An 18,152-nucleotide genomic window follows, 5' to 3' on the forward strand; every position below is an offset into this window, starting at 1 on the left:
GGCTTTTGCAACTAATTGGATATGTTGAAAGAAAGAAACAAAATATTGATACTTTCAATTTATTTCAAAATCTGTAATGTATGACAAAGTTGTTATAAGTTACAAAACATTAATTGTTTTGAGGGGGCTTGGACCACTCCACATTCAAAATTAAGTGATCATAACCGTAACCATTCAAAGTTTGAATAGCTTTAGCAGCGTCAGCTCGGAATTTGAAATGTACATAGGCAAATCCTTTACATTGGCCAGTGCTCTGAAAATAAAATTAAAAAATATGTTATAGTTATGTTATTAAATAATGCATATTTGAAATAATTTAAATTAGATTAATCACAAAGACACTTATAAAATGTATATGTATGATCTAGAATTTAAAAACCTTTAAATATAATGTAGGGCTGAATCTCAACATTTAGGATAAAAATATCTAAGTTATTTGGGAAATGATAATTGATATATAGGTACAATAAAAATATAATTCAATTTTCATATAATTATAATAACATATTGTGTGTAGTTTTTCATTGGGGACCACTATTTTGAACATTTACCTTTCTTGTGATTTAAAATACATAATGCACAAAAATACAATGTTACACAATGTATTGATATCATTTGATCTCACTCAGTAGTAATTAATAGCCAGTCAATGTAACATGCAAGTATATATCATACCTTTTCCTTAGCAAGGTACAATTTATGTACAGGTCCAAAACCTTTTACAAGGTCATCAAGATCAGCTTCAATTGCAAAGTTACTAAGGTTGGAAATACGGATAGCGGTCAAATCATCACGTCTTGCATTTGGATCACGACCGGCGCTACGGACAGCACCTTCACGTGCACTTGGAGCTACATATTTGTTAGATGACGTGGCTGCTTTGGCTTCTGTAAACAGAAATAATTGTCTATATTATATAGTAAACTTTATTCATAAATGGAATAGTAAAATAGTGTACACTGAAAAGGTAAATTAAATGAAGAATTTGGATTCTGCTTTCAAGTGTCAAGCGGGTTTGTTTTTTCTAGCAAACATTGTTTCTTTCTTGGCATTTTCTTGTGTTTACAGTTTGGTTTTTGGTTGTTTAGATTTACGTATATATTTTGTGTTGTCGCAGTATACTGGTAAGTGTTTAGTTTTTGTTTCGTACGTTTTTTTTTTTCTTTTTAAATCATGGAGGATAACGATCCTCCTAACCCAACGGCTCCGCCGGACAAAAATGCCTCAGATTTTTCTTTTACCCCAATCCTATACGCTCCACTATCATCTTTTACAGCAGTTGAAAACGAAGTTGGCAAAAACGCTCCCTTGAGTCAGTCAAAGGTACAATACCAAATAAGCAGGCTAAGCAAAGTGATTACAGAATCCGCGATTCCAACATGGACAAGCCTCCTTATTTAGTACATGTGTCTCGCAATGAAAGTGACCCAGCAGCTAACACTACTTTAAACCCTATAAAATTTGGTCAATTCCTAAAAACCCATCACTTCTCAGGTATAGCAAATGATGGCTTAAAACGAGTAGGCCGTAACAGTCTCTGTAACTTTCAATACCCTTCAAGATGCCAATTCGTTTATGACTCATCCCTTAGCAATACAAAACGGATACAGTACTTCCATCCCCACCTACAACATCACGAATGGGTGTCGTAAGAGAAATACCCGTAGACTGGTCCATAGAAGAGATTGCAGAGAATCTGGAAGTCCCAAAGGATGTGGTAAAATTATAAAAATGCGTAGGATCAACTGAAAGGTAATTAATAATGGCATTCCAGAGTGGAAACCAACACAATCTGTGATACTAACTTTTGAAGGACAGACATTACCTCCCCGAGTTCTCTGCTTCTATATGGCCCTAAAAGTTGACCTTTATAAATACCCAACTATCCAGTGTTTTAATTACTGTAGATGCCCAAGCACAGTAGACGACCCCATTTGTCTTTATTGTTCAGGAGGACACACTGCTATAAGTAAGAGTTGTCCTGAATACATAAGATAAACAAATATTAAATTAATAATGGCAAAGAGAAACATTTCTTATGAGGAAGCATCCAAGACTATTCCTCTATCATATAGATTATAATTATGCAGATATCGCAGTCTACAAATAGTTCCTCCCTTCTAAATATAAACCCACCTCATAGAATCCCCTCAATCCCTACAACTTCATTTAAGAAAACTGTTTTTGCCACCCGTAAACAACGTCCTATTTTATCACCGGACTATGATAAACAAGCGGTTGCGAGTCCGATCGTTTGGTCATCAATGCCGGGGTCCCTCAGGGATCTGTACTCTCGGCAACGCTATTCTTGCTGCACATCAACGACCTGCTCAAACCCGGGACCTTTGGGTATGCAGATGACAGCACCGTTGTCGAGCGTTACATGTCCGACGCACGAGCGAGCGGGTCTGAGATCCAGTCGCTAAGGGAAGCCATGATTCAGCGTCTGAACTTGTCCCTTAAAGCCGTCTCTGATTGGGGTGACGCAAATCTGGTCAAGTTCAACGCCTCTAAGACCCAGGCGTGTCTCTTCTCGGCAAAACGGAGTCCTTTCCAACTAACTCCCTCTTTCCGAGGTGTGCCCGTGCCCATATCCGGCCACCTGGAGCTTCTTGGCGTTACTCTAACATCCACCCTCCATTTTGGCTCGTACATAGAGGCAAAAGCTCAAACAGCTGCCAAAAAACTGGGCGTCCTCTCGAAGGTTCTCACTCCGGAACAGCTTCTGAATTTATATCAAGCACAAGACGGTACTTCACTCCGGAACAGCTTCTGAATTTATATCAAGCACAAGTTCGATCATGCATGGAGTACTGCTCTCATCTTTGGGATGGCTCAGCCAAGTACCAGCTGGAGCTTCTTGAATCAATTGAGAGACGAGCCAGGAGGCTCGTCGGTGACGATGCACTGGTCGCCACAAAGCTGCAAAGCTTACATCATCGGCGTAGGGTGGCCGGCCTGTCGGTTTTTTATCGGAAAGCTATGACCTGGGGATCTTTAAGTCGCGAGTGAATAGGTTACTTCTAGGTAAGCGTGCTCCATCTTAGACCGCATTTTCACTTATCATCAGGTGAAATAGCGGTCAAACGCCAGCCTATCTATGTATAAAAAAAAAAAAGCGCACCAAGATATCTTAAACGAATTTAATATGCCTGAATCATAAAATGGATGTGTATTAAATAATACTTCTAGAATAGATATTGAATCTTCTAATATTAATAACCTACTTCTAACATTATAAGTAGATATTCTTAGTAAAAATGAACTTACAATAACAGACCACGTAGTAACAAAACTCATCTCAATTCTAAATCTTTTCAATGCACCCACTCAAGTTTCTTCAGTGAAACGCTAGGAGCATCCAGAAACATGAAATTATCCACCTCACAAATACTCTCAGCCCCACCATTATATGCATTACAGAAACTTGGTTGGAACCTGATCATCGCTTCTTTCTTCAGGGTTTTTCATCATATCGTGATGATCGGCTATGGAGGATCGACGATCTTTGTTAATAATAAATTTATATCTACTTATCTTACCATCCCTGGTCACAATAGCAATGACACAAATATTGTTGGTATAAAAATAAAAGATATATTCTTTCTATATACCTCCCCCACCCAAACCCTTCTATCCTTCTTTTTTTACGCGATGTCTTTATGCTCTTTTCTCCTCTGCTATTATTAATCCTAGGAGATAGTCATAATAGTATGTGGGGATCAGACACAAACGACTCCTTTGGCAGTGAAATAGGAGAATGCTCGAGGTGTTAGGGTCTCTGTATCCTTAGTGATGGCCGACCTACAAGAATGACTCCTCCTGGACAAAGGAAGAGTTGTGTAGATCTAACAATATGTTCAAACGATTTAGCAACTATTTTAAAGTGGAACATTCGTGATAGTACATTTGGTAGTGATCACTATCCTATTATTACTTGTTACCCGTTAAGATGTTACCCTCAACTTCCACTTCCACCCCTACTAAAATATAGGATGTCTGGCGCCAACTGGGACAAGTACAAAAAACTGTTGGAAAATAAAGTTCAATCATTACCTCATATCACTCCAGAAAATCTTTGTGTTACAAGGAGTTTTGTAAGGCTGTTTCAGAATCGGCTGATTTAAATATTCCTTTGAAAAAGTCAGCAACCGGTAAAATACCATCTCCGCCCTGGTGGGATAAGGAGTGCACAGACATGATAAAATCTAGGAAAAATGCAGAAAGGGATTATAAACAAAATATGACAGATAGCAATTTAATAAACTATCAGAGAATTGCTGCCAAGACGAAACGTGTTCTCTGAAGAAAAAAGACCCGCCGTTGGCGTCAATTCTGTGCATCCCTCTCACCAGACACCAGCTCCAGTATAGTTTGGAATCAAATAAATAGATTTAAGCACGGTCTCTCTTATCGAAATTCACCCGGCATTTCTGAAATTGTAGCAGGAAACCTTTTTGATAAAATAGCTCCTCTATTTGCTCCAAACCTCAATGACCTCTCTCACACAGATCGTACCTTTTTAACATCAACGCATGCCATTGTATTTTGTATTTGTATTTGTGTTGGGCTCGATTTTCCGCATTTAGACGCAAAGGTGGTCCATTATGCGTGAACAACGCATGCCATAGATCACCATTTCACTATGTTTGAACTCCAATCTGTCCTCTCTCGTGTCAAAGATTCAGCTCCGGGAGTTGACGGTTTCCCTTACTCTTTTCTGATAAAGGTCGGCAAAATTGTTTTAAAATATTTTCTAAATTTAATTAATGCTTTTTTGATTTTAATTACATTCCTAATGAATGGAAAACTCAAATAATAATGCCTATTCTAAAACACGGAAAACCACCTGAGATAAGTGATAACTACCGCCCTATTGCTCTCTCGTCTACTTTTTCCAAAATATTCAAGCATCTTTTAAAAAACCGTCTGAAATGGTATGTAGAAAAAAACAGTTTACTTCCTTCCTCCCAGTTTGGTTTTCGAAAAGGTCTATGTACTAAAGACAGTTTAGGCATTTTTGTTACTGACCTCAGAATAGTTTTCTACAGGAATGAATATGTGTTGGCTGCATTTCTTGACATTACGGCTGCATACGACAACGTGATTCTTTCTGTACTCAGGTACAAGCTACAACAGCTAAGTATCCCAGAAAAGATAATACGGGTACTATGAAGTATTTTAATGTGTAGAGGTTACGCTACGGGACCCGGATCAGAACCTCGGTACACGCCTTGTATGGAAAGGCCTCCCTCAGGGATGTGTACTCAATTCTCTCCTGTACAATCTTTATACTTCTTCTCTCCATCTCTCGCTTAGCCCCGACTGTCAAATATTACAATATGCAGATGATCTAGTTTTGTACATTTCATCGACCTCAATCTCCCAAGCTTCATCGTCATTACAAATCTCCCTCGACTCATTCTCACTCTGGCTGGAAGAGAGGGGCCTTCAGTTGTCTGCTTCAAAGAGTAACGTTGTAACATTCAGCAGGAAGAAAAAATACCTCTAGTAAGTCTGAAGATTGAAGGTCTATCTATCCCAGTTTGTGGTTCGGTAAAATTTTTGGGCTTAATTTTAGATTCTAAACTAACTGGGATCAAACAAATAGAGCACATAATTAAAAAATGAGAACGTAACTTAAAAATAATAAAGGCGCTATCTGGAGTCTTTTGGGGTTCTCACCCATTTACTCAAAAAATTTATATCACGCCATAGTCAGAAGTGCCCTGAACTACGGCACCTTCCTCCTCAAACCGTCATATAAATCCTCTCTTAGGGCTTTAGACTCCTTACAGTCTAGGGCACTTCGTTGTGTCCTCGGGTGTATGAGATCTACCCCCATTAACGCACTGCAAGTAGAGTGCGGTGAACCACCCCTCTTTATCCGTTTTCAGTTTTTGTTGGTCGTTTTTTACTCCGTGTAAATGCTCGCTCCAATCATCCACTTAAGAAGGAACTTGAGTGTCTATACAACCTCTGCCTTACCTCGTCCTATTGGCATCATAAACTCCCCTTATATCATAGACTCCCCTTTTAATCAATAGTTTAAAAAACTGCGCTACGTAGAACAGGACTCTCCTATCCAAACCTTTCCGAAACTGTGTTTGGATGAAATTCCGTACGAGATGGTGGTTTCGCCGAAGAATCCCTCCATAATAACATTATTTTTACTTCAGAGGTAGCCAGCTAGATGGAATAACAGCCACATATTCTTTGCCGATGCATCCAAATTGACAGAATTAGGAAAAACAGGTGCAGCTGTCTATTACCAAAATTCGAAAATTGCCCTGCAATTTCAATGTCCTCCCCATTCATCTGTATTTACTGGTGAGTGTGTGGGTATATTAGAGGCTTGTCTATTTATAGAGAGCCATAATATATCTAGCGCTGTCATCTTTTCTGACTCAAAAAGTGCCCTGAAATCCATTATTATCAACCCTATTTATAATAAATTAAACAGTGATAACATCTTAAATATTAGAAACTCTCTATTAAAAAGTTCAAGTAAAGGCCTAAACATTACTTTAGTTTGGATCCCAGGACACTCAGGCATTAGAGGTAATGAGGTAGCGGAATCTCTTGCAAAGCAGGCTACTTTCCATCAGGTGGACAATAAACACTACAGGTATCAAACTTGTGACATCCTCAATCTTCCCCAGAGACAAGCATACCAATCTTGTCAAAACGACTGGGATCAAACCAACAAAATAAAAGGAAGGTTTTATTGCCTCATTCCAACCCATCATTCCAAGAAAACCATGGTTTTCAAAGTTCAAGAAATTGAATAAAAAATCTGTCTCTATTTTATGTAGAGTTCGTTTAGGCCGTTGCTATACCCCAGTCTTTCTAAATAAAATTAGAATAAGAGACTCCTCTCTGTGCGAGTGTGGTTTTGACGAGGGGTCCCTCGACCATATTTTCTTCGCCTGTCGTAACAACACATTCACTATATACAATCTTCTTCTTGAATTGAACATCCGTCTTCCTACGAATGTTTCCTCTCTACTAAACTTTTACAACAACTCCGAATGGATATTTCTCTTATCCAAATTATATTAATATTAATAACATTAAATTATAATTTTTATGAATTTGAGGCAAAGACTGTATGCTATTTATTGAAATAAATAATAGGGTACTTTCCGTAGTGAAAATAAATTATAAAATTTAATAAAAATTAAAAATTTATGTAAAAATACACTTAAATACTCTGATTTGTAATCGTAAAAGCACATTATTGTTTTATTATATTGAAATTAAAAGTCGTATATCTTAATATGTATATCACGTGACCTAAAACACGACCCGCCATGATATGACGTCATACAAACAATAACAAAAACAAAGTTCTGTCAGAGCTGTAAACAGCTAGATACATATCTATCAACTTTAACTTCAAGGAGTAATACTTGCGCTCTTTCTTCAGTGCATTTGATTTGTACCTATTTATTTATTAAAACGCAAAAAGGTTTTGTAAAAGCTATCAAAAGGTAGTACGAATCTGCCAAAAATTTATTCAAGGATGGTTGCAAGGTTTTTTGCATGTTTTTGCATGTAATAACCCAGACTTCTGTTCTGCCGAATTTCGGAATGTTAAAACATCTTTGTAATTATTACTTGTTATATTATACCGTTTTTTTTTTTTTTTTTTTTTTTTTTTTTTTATGTAGGTATACTTGATTTGAAAAATAATGTTAGAAAGAGTTAGGTTATGTTTTATTCCTTATGTTACTGCCAAATTAAGACTTAATGGTTTTTTTAATGCTAGTATTTGTACAGCTAGACACTACACACCAACGATAGCTATTTTAATTCATTATTTTACACAAAAACACCAAATATTTGTAGCTGTTAACGTTGAACGAGAAAGAGTATATGTTATAAAGTATTGAACTTTCGACGTATTGAACGAGTTTGGTCTTACATACGTCATACACGACTTTTATTGCTAACAATATTACGTCACCAAAGGATTGATAGCGTTTTCACGGAAATAAAAAAGTTTTAAAATGTAATTTAATTGTATGGCATGATAGCGTGTGTATTTTGCCGAAATATATTTTTTTTTTTGTGGCTTTTTATTATAAAATCAACATTTTGAAGTACTTTTTCGAACATAGTGGAATACTCTATTAAATTATATTAGATAGTTAGATAAAATGTAGGGTAGAATTATTTTTAGACCCTACCCTAGATGTATAACTCCCTGATAATTACTAAAATCTTTGTTATATTTGTCTGCAAGCAACAAAACCCAAACAATTGTCTTTTCTTGCGTCAAAAAGTAGTTTCCACCGTAATTTACATAATCTCATACTTGACACTGGCAGAATGTTGCACAACGAACAGTTGCGACGCTAACATGCCATAAATTACAGAAGAAGAAGAAGAAGAAATTGAGATTTAACAATTAATAAATAATGATCACTATTTATTTTCATGATAAAATTAACCCCCAAGAAGAGATGATAAAATTATCAAATAAAGCCATACAATAAAGAATTGAATTGAATTGATTGAAAATTATAAAGGAAATGCTGTGTGGCTACGGCAGTAAAGAATATAGCCACCCCCCCTCTTACCGTGGGTGTCATAAGAGGCGACTAAGGGATAACACAGTTCCACTACCACCTTGGAACTTAAAAAGCCGACCGATGGCGGGATAACCATCCAACTGCTGACTTTGAAATACACAGGCTGAAGACGGGCAGCAGTCTCAAGTGCGAAAAAGCTAGCCCTGCGATCACCAACCCACCTGCCCAGCATTGTGACTATGGGCAACACACATAAGTTCATGCCATTTTTGGCGCAAACTTGTAGACTCCTATGTCCAGCAGTGGACTGCGATAGGCTGAAGTGATGATGTTGATGATGATGTTGATGATGATGATATAAAGGAAAACCGAAATCACAAATAGTTATTAAATATCTATTAACATGAATGGGATTTAAAATAACTAAATTTGGTAGAAATGGAATGACATATAAGTATGTATTTACAAAAGGTTATTAAACATACCTGCTGCTTTAGCAGCTTCATTAGCTTTTGCCTGAGCAAGCTCCGTGTGTTGGAATGGACAGCTTGTGGTCCAATGTTCACCATGGCAAGTACGACATTTAACGAGGACTTTATTTGGTTTTGCCTAAAATTCAAAAAATAAAAATGTTCATTTATAATTCCTAAAAAAAAAGTAAAAACACTTAAAATATATTTTTAAAAATAAGTAAGTTTAGGGCACATTTAACAAGTTTCTAATGAATTCTCATTTCCATCTCTACCATAAGGGTCATACGGGCCCAAGCCCCGAACACCCGACTTTACGTGGGTCCCCAAATTTCTGACAAAATTTACTTTTTTATCTACCTAAGTGAATGCTAAAATTTATATTTCGAGTTAAAATGAAATATTTACTTTATACAGCTAAAAATTTTCAGAAACAGAAATTCTGTTTATTCTTTAGACACGACAAACAATTAGAATCAGGATTGAACAGAACAGAAATCTCTAAAAAAATAATTGTTGTAATCAATTTCAAGTAATCAAGCATTTTTAAGCATTTGTCTTTATTGATAGTCTAATTTTGGTTGAAATAGTAACAAAAACTTACTTTAAGTCTTTGTAATTTTATTTTATTTCTCTTTTACTTCATATCCAAACAAGTTTCATGTTATTAACATGACTTGCCATATTATAAGTACAATTATTTAGTCCCCGACAAAACAAAGTATGCACTGTTTAAATATCAATATCAGTGTCATTATACTGACGAAAATAGTAAATGAAGTACTAATAAAGTAATTTCCTAAAGAGATTATCTCGTAATGTTTACATTTACACTGAAAACTTTTCGAAAATAATTTGAAAAATATATGCTGGACCAAAAATAAAAACGTAAGCAAAGGAAACGAATAATTCGTAATAATCACGAAATTCACTTTTTCCAATTCTTTAAACGTTCTGATTATTTTTTAAATTGCAATTTTAACTATTTTATATTGTCCGTCGTTTCCCCGATGATTTAAAGGTGCAGTTTTTAGTCATTAATTAGAAGTTGTGTACTTGGATAGAAATTTTCAACGTCTCGGAATTGTTACTATTGTATTTAGATACAGAAAATAGACAACTGGTTAAAGGGCGTCAAATTTTTTTTAACATTGTTTGCCTTCATAAAGGGTACGTTGGAACTAAATCATCTTCATAAGGTACATCAGCTAACAGAAATTACTTCTGAAGTCGTGGCTCCTGGGGTAATATAAAACCTGACGACCTCGTTGTATAAAAAAAAAATAAAGCGTAAAGACAAACCAATGAACTTTCGTCATGACTGGTGCAGGTTTAATTTTTATCTGATCTTTAAAATGAGAAAAACATATTGAAATTTGAATGGTGCATGCTTAATTTTGTCTGGTATAGTTCGCATCATGTAAAAAGAACGCTGGCCTTGAAGCTGCGCAGAAGCGATTTATCGGTCTGTTTGGTGGTATGGGGTAGGAGACGGGAGTGTTTATCACGTGTCGCATGTTTGCCGGTGTACTATTGGTTGGACAGTTCGACGTCGACTCAAAATATTATCGCGCACAAAAGTTTTAAATTACAAAATTCTCCATTTACTATTTATCTCACTAAAAAACAAATATCAATTTATCATTTTAAACACATAAAAACTATTAAGATACGAAAATCGAGAGTACAGATAATTAATATTTTTGAATACGACATTTCAATAACTAAAAAATTTGTTATTGCTTTTGTTTAAACAAAAATTGTGATTTTGTAAAGTGATAATTATTATACTTATTTAGTCCGAATTATTCGCACTTGTATTTCTAGTATTTTTTAATGTACCTACCAATAACCATTATACGAAGCCGCGAGTGAAAGCCTAATTAAAAAATAAAACAGTAGTACTTTTGTGCGCGAGTATACCCATGCGCAAACGCACCCGTCCAGTTTCTTTCAGCGTTCTTTTTACATGACGCGAACTATACTGTACAGATGTGCAGATGTATCTCTTGTACGTCTTAGGTTTTTAAATTATTATTTGTAAGCAACTATGATGTAGTTTGTTAAAAATTACTACCTTCCGACATGCCCTACGACACTGTGAATCCTTCATTGTCACCAAGGTAAGTATAAAGTAAGGCCTTTGGGGCTTGTTTTACCACAACTAATAAACTAAAACTTATGGTTTTACAAATCTTAAACAGTAATGTTTAACTAGCAAAGTGAAGTTAAATAATGAAATAAATTATTCCAGACAAATACCATTAAATAAATCAAGGAAGAGATTAATAATGATTAGAAATTATAAAGAATAACATGCAACAAATAAAAATTAAAATAATTAAACAACTTTTCTAATACAATAAATAATATAAGTATTTACCTTCAATGCCTCTAGACCACCTTCATCTGGACGTTGCGCTTCTTCTTTGCAAGTAATAAATTGCATGAAAACATCTTCGGAAACGTTTGTTGTTGCTGGGTTTGGGCCAGGCTTGTCATTCGCAGAATCTCCAAATTTACTCCAAGTTTTGCGTTTCGCTATGCTCTTGTTTAATAGAAGAAAATATTAATTAATTATACAGTTAAATGCAAGTAAAAAATACAAATTATACAATTAAATAAAATTTCGAAATCATATTTTACTTAAGACAATTAAATAATATACAACTTTGGTAGTCACAATAAAAATAGAAAAAAACTACCTCATTCAAGCCGGTTTCAAACTTCAAACCACTTTTGTATTATCATTTACTAATTAGAGTTTTATTATATTTATAGAAGAATCGGCAAGAAACTCTGTAGTTACTCTTATTAAAAAAATGTGTTATATTATAAAAAAAATTGTGGTGTCATGGGACACCAATTAGGCAGAAAGTTTTTTCTGATAGTATAGAAGCAACACAATTTGAAAAAAAAAAATGTTGAATTTTATATATATTTTCTAGTTCTTGATTTTTTTTAATTTTGTTGATTGGATATTTAGGAAATTGAGTATTTTTGAAAATAACAAATACCGTAAAATAAAATAAATCAAACAAAATAATAATAATTCAAACTATTAAGTGAAATAAAAAACGTCTTTATTTATTTATGTCAACAGTATAAAATTACATAAATAATTTAAAAAAAAGTTTACTAGTAATATTTTAGTTTTACAGATGTCATATTACACAGTCGTGTGACTGATATTATGCCACTTCCGTTATATATTTTTCTTACGGTTTTAGTATCACATTTTTTTTCAGTTCGGTGGCCCAGCCAAATGTCAAGCCTGCCGTAAGGAACTTCGTTCCAATTAGTAAAAACCTGTGCAGATATTGATTCATCTATTTACCTTTGATACAATGCGTTTTTCTATCTTATATGTGCGAACAATCTTTACTTTTTTATTGTCATTGTCATATTTATATTCAGTTACAATTTTCAAGCCATTTTCAACTACTTCCGATGGTGGGGGAAGGGCACCTTGATCGATCTCTACTTCATCAGCCCATGAAGACTGGATTTCATCAGCAACTGGCATCTTAAAAAATATATAAAATTATTACTTATATATTATATGATTAATTAGTTAATGTAGAAGTTGATATAGAATATGACATATTGCAAGTACTTCCATTACAGATTCATAAGTGTTGTTTTATCTTGTATCAAAATAACTTATTATTTCAATTGATGCATTGGTTTCATGGCTTTCAGTAACTTATTATTTTGCCAGATTTTGTTGGACTGTCATTAATATCACATAATATTAATTTTTATCTTAACAGTTTTAACTTTACTTATATGATAATTGTAAAAGTTTTTAAGGATGGATGGATGAATGTATGGATGAAATATGTGTTACTCTTTCCTTCAGAAACTACTACACTGACTATGACGAAACTTGGTGCTTAGATAATTGGAGATACAGAATCACACAGAAAGCCTACCTTTTATCTTGACATTCTCAGGGGATTAGAAATTATGAGGGTAAAAACAATAAGTGCAGCTAATAATACATATATATATTTATTTATTTCATACTTTATTGCTCAATAAAATACAAAAACATGAAATACAAAGAGACAAATATTAAGAAACTGTAAAATTAACTAATTCTTTAGCACTAGCATCCCGCCCCCGCTTCGCATGGGTATTTAACAAAAATTTCAAATTTTTTTTGAAAATATATCGCGGGCTTCAGGACAGAGGGGCGTATAAGCAATACCCCTATTTTTCAGGAGACCAAAAAAACTTAATAACTTTTTTTTCAATGTATCTCTTTAGCTAAAAATTTACATGTGTCTATGAAAGTACTTCCATAAGAACGTGAAACGCTCATTTTTTTTGTAAGTATTTAAAAACTTGCAATATTGCACTTATTTCTATTTGGCTCGACAGTTTTAGGCAAACCGTAGGTCATTTTTTCTCAGAAAATGCTTTTATCGGATGGACGTATAATACAAAACTTTTATATACAATGAAATATTTAAAAAAACATCTGAACTTAGCACAAATATCGTAAAATGTCATTAATAAATATTTATTATTTCATTAAATGTAGTATTTCTACCATTTTTAAAGATTACACGTCCATCTGGCTTGTCAAAACTATAAAATTAGTTTTATTCTAAGACAGACGTAAAGACTATTTAGGGTTAATTTCGATGGTAGTTAAATAAAAGAAGACACAAAAATAGTTTAAAATATTATTATTATTATAAAAGGAATTTGTTTAACAAATCAACTTTTAAAAGCAATCAAAATCTTAGCATAATTATTTAAAATATTATTATTATAAAAGGAACTTGTTTAACAAATCAACTTTTAAAAGCAATCAAAATCTTAGCATAATTATTTAAAATATTGTTATTATAAAAGGAACTTGTTTAACAAATCAACTTTTAAAAGCAATCAAAATCTTAGCATAATTATTTAAAATACTATTATTATAAAAGGATCTTGTTTAAGAAATAAACATTTAAAAGCAATCAAAAACTTAGCATAATTATTTAAAATATTGTTATTATAAAAGGAACTTGTTTAACAAATCAACTTTTAAAAGCAATCAAAATCTTAGCATAATTATTTAAAATACTATTATTATAAAAGGATCTTGTTTAAGAAATAAACATTTAAAAGCAATCAAAAACTTAGCATAATTAACACTCTAGTACTACAATGACAATTATTGTTTCTTTGGTCCTAATCAACATTCCAGAATTGCAATGATCTATGATAGCCTAAAAGTTTAGAACAGTATTAAACGTGGGTATTAAAGAAAATAAGTTTATCTAAATAGCATAAACTACTATAAAAAATCTATAAAGATAAAAAACACGAATGACGTAATTTCTAGGGTATTATAGCTTAGTTGCACTTAGTACTTTCCCTTTAATTGCTTGCAATGCCGTTATAATTTTGAGCAGGTACGAGCAAATGACCGATCTAAACCTAAATAAAAAAAGAGAGAAGTTCAAACATCTATAAAATGTACTTATTAATTCTTTTTCCCTGACCGACGTCTTAAATAGGAGGCTCGTGTTGCAGATAATTCCAATTCGTCATCATCTTGACGAGGCCTAATCTGAGGCAACGATTCTGATACAGACTGAACAGGTAGCTTTTCGTAGTAGAAGTGATGATTCTTGGGTATCGTCCCATCCTGACACATAGCCATCAGATCTCTATGTTTTATTTGTTTTAACAAAATTTGTCCAGGGTACAGTTTTGCAAGATGCGAATTACGTTCCGATCTTGTCACTCTCTCCTTTAACTTTACCTCTTTGAATTCTTCCCAGTAATCAAATTTGAAATAAAACGAATGGGGAATATCTTTATTTAATCGTAACCATCTTACGTTAGCCCATTGCAAAACAGTTCCATCAGTGGCTTTAATTGCATTTGGAATAATAGTACTTCGCAGTGATTTGAAATCCAAAAAATCTGTGTGTTCCATAACGTGAACATTATATGGTTTGTCTTTACGGGCTAGTCGTATGACATTTTGCCAGTCATCAGGGGTGTAGTTTTTGGCATACTCAGAAGCTCGTTCAATTGTCGAGTGCATGTTGTCGCACTCCATGTAGGTGTGACCGGGTTCAAGGAATTTATAGTCAATGACTCTAATTTCATTTTCAGGTGATGTTATGATATAATTTAGCATAGCAACAAGCACAGAATTTCTATTCTGCCCTGGACAGCAGTCAGAAAATGATATTAGGTGATCGACGTTGGAGAGGTTTGAAATATAACTATAGAGACACGTTGATACTTCGTTCGATCCGCGATTGCCTTCATATTCCGGCCAAAAATAACAATAACCTTGTTTAGTCGCTGCATTATGAATTGTGAAATTCATGCAACTTATACTGGTAGGTGTACATATACTGTAGGTACGACATTATATTGGTAGGTGATATAAAAATCGATAATCGTATCAAATCGTATATACGGACGTCTTTATGGTTCGATACACAATTCATCATTCGTGGTTACGACCACGGTACGACTTTCTGGCATGAAAATAATATCTGACTTCAGTTATAAGCCTAAAAGTATTTTATTAATATTTTCTAAAATAATTTACCTACAGTTAAGAAAAAAACAGAGGTGGTGTATTGATAAACTTAGAAATGATTGAAGTAATAAAAAAAAAAACGCATTTTTTTTAATACGCCCCTCTGGCTTGAAGCCCGCGATATAGCCCATGTCACCCACAGATTGTGTAGCTTTCCAACAGTGAAATAATTTTTCAAATGGGTTCAGTAGTTTCTCCTATTCAATGCAAGAAAACAATCAAATCTTTCCTCTTTATAATATTAGTATAGATAAAAATATAATGCCACTACTATTAAAAGCAGCCTTAAGTCCTATTCATACTTTTTATGCCTTTAAAGCCTAAAAAATTAATCTTCTAGAGTTCAAAGTAATTTGCCAGACAATTCTGGACTTTTCTAACTTCGTACATATCAAAAATGTATATATCTAAATAGATAAAAAAATGGTTAAATTAAATACGGCATCAGCCATTTCTCGTAGTAAGCTTTAATTTGAATTTAAATATATAAGATGAAGTTAAGAGTGGAGATACGAAGGAAAAGAAGCGATAACGAATTATCACGACAGAATAAAACTTAATTATGTCGACTTGTCATTCAATAACCTTATTTTTTGTTATCGGATAAAATAACTTTAGAATTTTGCTTTAGTGTAATGGAAACTTACGTTTTCAGCTTAACCACTTGGAAACACCTTAATTCAGATTTTATTTTGGTTTACCCAAATTTAAAGCTTTTATTGTACAGCCTACTTTAACACATTACATTACAAATTACAAAGATTTTAGCAATGTCTGGTTGTTAAGACTTTAGAAATTACAGATTATACATATACAGATATCACGATTAACGGATTACCGATTAACAAATAAGAATAACAGATAGAAAACATAAAATTTCAACATATTTATTTACTTATTTTTATTTATTTATTTTTATTTATTTATATTTACATAAAGGGATTTGGGATTTTTAGAGATAAAACAAAGAATTTAATAAAAGCAGTAAACAATTAACATCAACAATATATTAATATATAAGTTTATTTTTAAGACACGTTTTGTGTAAAGTTTAAAGAACATTATTTCAAAAAGTTACTTATTAGCTGTTTTAACTTAAAAGTTTTAAGTCTTATTTGTTATACAGAATGTCCCGTAAGTAGTGGACCAACGGGTTATGGGCGGTAGTGAGACTTATTATCTAACAAAAATACTAAAATTTATAGTCCTAGGCTTTGTAGTTCTTGACTTATGCTTTTTTTCAAAATGTGGTGAAAATATTATCCACGCAAGCTAAATATTAAATTTCACCATATCCCTTTTTATTTTATTGTTATTTTTTGTTCAAGGTAGTGAAGAATACATAAGTCTTCCTAATTAAAATGATACTCAAGCATTATTAACAACAACAAAAAAATTAGACCAAAAAATAGGTACAAATTTTACGTTTAAAAGTTTACGAACCGAAGTTTGAACAAAGCTGGTGTAAAAAAAAATGTATGGTAACCTTATGAAACTTTATTTTAAAAACATCTACATCTCATACAAATTACAAAAAGGTATAACTCCGTGGTATAAAGTATTAAAAAAATATTAAATTGGCGTACAGCGCTCAAACTTAGAAGTTACCAGATAGTCAACTTATTATGTTATTCCGACAATTATTGCACATATGGGCTCTGGAATTCTTTTCTATTGTTTCCGGCCAATCATAGACGAAATTCGAACTCACTCTCCTTTTCTTTAACTCTCAACTCTTTTAGTGACTTCCTTATAGCTCGGAACTACACACGTGTTTAATTCGATTCCGTCATTACGATATTATTCTTTGTTGAAGTAGGCTTGAATTGAACATTGATTTTGCTTGTGATTTGGATATTGTTCGATTTCGGTTTTTTGATGGAAAATGCCTAATACTTACACTCCCTGTGAATATGCAGAAATGTTTTTTTATTTATGGTCTCTGTGATGGCTGTGTGTGATGTATCGTGAACGCTATCCCAATCGGGATCGCTATCCTGGTCACCGAATGTTTTTGAGAGTTAATAACGCCTACCATGAAGGTCGTATTCCTGGAATTGGAAATCAAGAAGGAAGACCTAGAGCAGTTGATGAACGTCAGATACTGACTGAAGTAGAAGAAGATCTTTCAACTAGTACTCGCCATATTGCTAGACACAGTGGTGTTCCAAGAAGTACAGTACATTCGCATATTGAAGAGGAATAATTTACGCCCGTATCATATACAGCGAGTGCAAGCATGATTATCTGCTGATTATCAGCGACAAGTAAATTTTTGTCGAGAGTTGCTTCGTCGATGCCGACAAGATCAAATTTTTTTAACTCCATATTATGGAGTGATGAATCGTGTTTTAAAAGAATGGGAGTCTTTAACATGCATAATCTTCATTATCGGAGTGTCGTGAATCCTCTAATAGTCCGAGAGGATCACTTTCAGCACCAACTTGGAGTAAATTTGTGGGCAGGAATACTAGATGGTAAAATCGTCGGTCCATTTGAATTGCCATCAAGACTTATCGGTGTCCGTTACCTCCATTTTTTGAGACACGATCTTTCTAATTTAGTATCAGATATACCGCG

At 33.6% G+C, this 18,152-nt stretch overlaps 1 protein-coding gene across 1 annotated transcript; it reads right to left on the reverse strand.

The window, feature by feature from the left end:
- Window positions 1-43: 43 nt before the first annotated feature.
- LOC123654338 (eukaryotic translation initiation factor 3 subunit G-like) lies at window positions 44-16,368 on the reverse strand. The gene is made up of 6 exons (XM_045590250.1): window positions 16,220-16,368; window positions 12,345-12,533; window positions 11,391-11,555; window positions 9,023-9,146; window positions 676-887; window positions 44-253 (listed from the first exon to the last, which is right to left on the reverse strand). Exons 2-6 carry the CDS (start codon window positions 12,531-12,533, stop codon window positions 110-112), a joined length of 834 nt encoding a protein of 277 aa, XP_045446206.1. The 5' UTR covers window positions 16,220-16,368; the 3' UTR covers window positions 44-109.
- Between the last annotated feature and the right edge of the window lie 1,784 nt (window positions 16,369-18,152).

Source organism: Melitaea cinxia, chromosome 6 (assembly GCF_905220565.1).
Source record: "Melitaea cinxia chromosome 6, ilMelCinx1.1, whole genome shotgun sequence".
Classification (NCBI taxonomy): Eukaryota; Metazoa; Arthropoda; class Insecta; order Lepidoptera; family Nymphalidae; genus Melitaea; species Melitaea cinxia.